General features: G+C 37.7%; 1 protein-coding gene across 1 annotated transcript; it reads left to right on the forward strand.

Moving 5' to 3' along the window:
* The first annotated feature begins 252 nt into the window (after positions 1-252).
* On the forward strand, positions 253-1044 carry LOC129305418 (uncharacterized). Its single transcript, XM_054945451.1, has one exon. It carries the CDS (start codon positions 253-255, stop codon positions 1042-1044), a length of 792 nt encoding a protein of 263 aa, XP_054801426.1.
* The last annotated feature ends 1470 nt before the right edge of the window (positions 1045-2514 follow it).

Consider the following 2514-nt stretch of genomic DNA (forward strand, 5'->3'; position numbering starts at 1 on the left):
TCTGGAAAGAAAAAAAGAGCAATTTATTTCTTGAGCAAGAAGTTTAACGATTGTGAAGCTCGTTATCCAATGATTGAACGAACTTGTTGTGGACTAGTATGGGTAACCAGAAGGCTAAGGCAATACATGCTTTACTACACTACCTTGCTAATCTCATGAGTAGACCCACTTAAGTACATCTTTGAGAGCCCGCACATTACAGGTAGAGTACTAAAATGGCAAGTTGTGCTATTTGAATATGATATAAAGCATATGGTGCAAAAGTCAGTCAAAGGTAGTGCGATAGCAGATCACTTGGCTGATAATCCTTTAAAGGATGACCAGCCATTAGATTTTCAATTTCTTGATGAAAGCATATGCACTATAGAAGAAGGTTGTGATGAAGGAAATGATAAAGAGCAAGAATGGGAAATGTATTTTGATGGAGCTGCCAACATGTATGGAAATGGGGTAGGAGCGGTGATCGTTTCACCAGAACGAAAACAATTTCCAGTGGCCATCAAATTAAAATTTGATTGTACTAACAACATAGCAGAATATGAAGCTTGTGTTAATGGTCTTCGAGCAGCTATTACCCTTGGTATACAGTGTTTGAAGGTATTTGATGATTCTGCTCTCATTATTCACCAAGTAACAGGAGAATGGAGGACAAAGGATGCAAAATTGATTCCCTATCAAGAACTCTTAACAAATTTGATTAAGCAATTTAAGGTTGTTAGCTTTCATCACTTGACTCAAGATAAAAATCGTTTCACTGATGCTTTAGCCACTTTAGCAGCAATGATCCAACTTGATTGTGGAATCCATGTCCAACCCATTCAAGTAGAAGCTAGAAGCTTTCCAGCATACTGTCTAAATGTTAAAGAAGATCAAGAAGAATATCCTTGGTTCCAGGATATTAAGGACTATATTACTAAGAGATCATACCCAACAGGACTGACTGAGAATGAAAAGAAAACCCTTTGTCGTTTGGCTATGACATTCTTTATCAGTAAAGATGTTCTGTACAAGAGGGGTTATGATGGTACTTACTTCATTGTGTGAGTTCAAAAGAAGTAAAGAAAATCATAGTTGAGGTACACGAGGGCATATGTGGCACGTATGCGAATGGTCATACTATGGCCAAACAAATTCAAAGGTGTGGCTACTTCTGGTTAACAATAGAGAAAGATTACTTTGAGTATGTCAAGAAATGCCACAAATGTCAGATCTATGCTAATAGGATAAATGCTCCTCCAATCTCATTACATAATTTGGTATCACCCTGGCCATTCTCAATGTGGGGAACTGATATTATTGGTCCAATTAACCCAAAAGCTTTGAATGGACATCGCTTCATCCTTGTCACAATTGACTATTTCACAAAATGGGTAGAAGCAAATTCATTTGCTAGCATCATGCAAAAGACGTTCCTTAAATTCATGAAGACAAATATTTTGTGCCGATATGGGATTCCTGAAAGGATCATTATTGATAATGGTCCCAATCTCAATGGAACAGAAGTTAAAAACTTTTCCAAGAAGTTCCAAATCAAGCATCATAATTCAGCCCCATATAGACCTCAAATGAATGGAGCAGTTGAAGCAGCCAATAAAACTATTAAAAAGATTATTGGAAAAATGACAGTAACTTATAAGGATTGGCATGAGATGCTTCCCTATGCTTTACATGGTTATCGTACTATCGTGCGCACGTCCATAGGGGTGACCCCATATTCCCTTGTTTACAGAATAGAAGCTGTCACACCTATTGAGATGGAAATTCCATCCTTGAACGTATTAACTGAGGCAGATTTAGAGGAAAATGAATGGGTATAAACTCGATTTGAGCAACTCAACACGATTGAAGAAAAAAGGCTTATTGCAATGTTTCATGGACAATTGTACCAAAAGAGAATGGCAAGAGCATTTGATAAAAAACTTCGCCCACGGGAATTCAATATTGGTGATTTGGTACTTAAGAAAATATTCCCTCACCAAGAAGATAATAGAGGCAAATGGGCTCTGACCTATGAGGGACCTTATGTTGTCAAACATGTCTTTTCTAGAGGAGCACTGATCCAAGCTGACATGGACGGTCAAGAGTTAGCAAAGCCCATTAATGTGAATGCTGTCAAGCGTTACTTTGCTTCGACAGAAAATGAAAAAAAGAAAGAAGCACTCGCTGGGTTGAAAACCTGTAAAGGCAACCTAGGCAAAATTTAGAGGCAACAGAAAATGAAAAAGAAAGAATAGCTCGTTGGGTTAAAAACCTATAAAGGCAACCTAAGCAAAAGTTAGAGCAAAGAACAAGCAAAATAATGATAAGAAGAAGAAGAGTTCACCAAGACAAAAGGATATCTTAGGAGAAGAAAGAAAGGCATAAGAAGTTAAGTATCTATGTTTGGGAAAGTTGACTCCATTGTCCCTCATACTATGCATATCAATTGCAGCTCAGTGAAGCGCTTGTGGGGTTTTGAAAAGCCAAAGGACAGAGATGTGATTAAGCAGATACACATATTTGTGCTTAGGCCAT

The sequence above is a fragment of the Prosopis cineraria genome, unplaced genomic scaffold (assembly GCF_029017545.1).
Source record: "Prosopis cineraria cultivar Desert tree isolate PC_DT_omini unplaced genomic scaffold, ASM2901754v1 PC3, whole genome shotgun sequence".
NCBI classification, from domain to species: domain Eukaryota; kingdom Viridiplantae; phylum Streptophyta; class Magnoliopsida; order Fabales; family Fabaceae; genus Prosopis; species Prosopis cineraria.

Coding starts and splice junctions, on each gene's coding strand:
- LOC129305418 (XM_054945451.1), top strand. CDS start 253: ATGGTGCAAAAGTCAGTCAAAGGTAGTGCGATAGCAGATCACTTGGCT.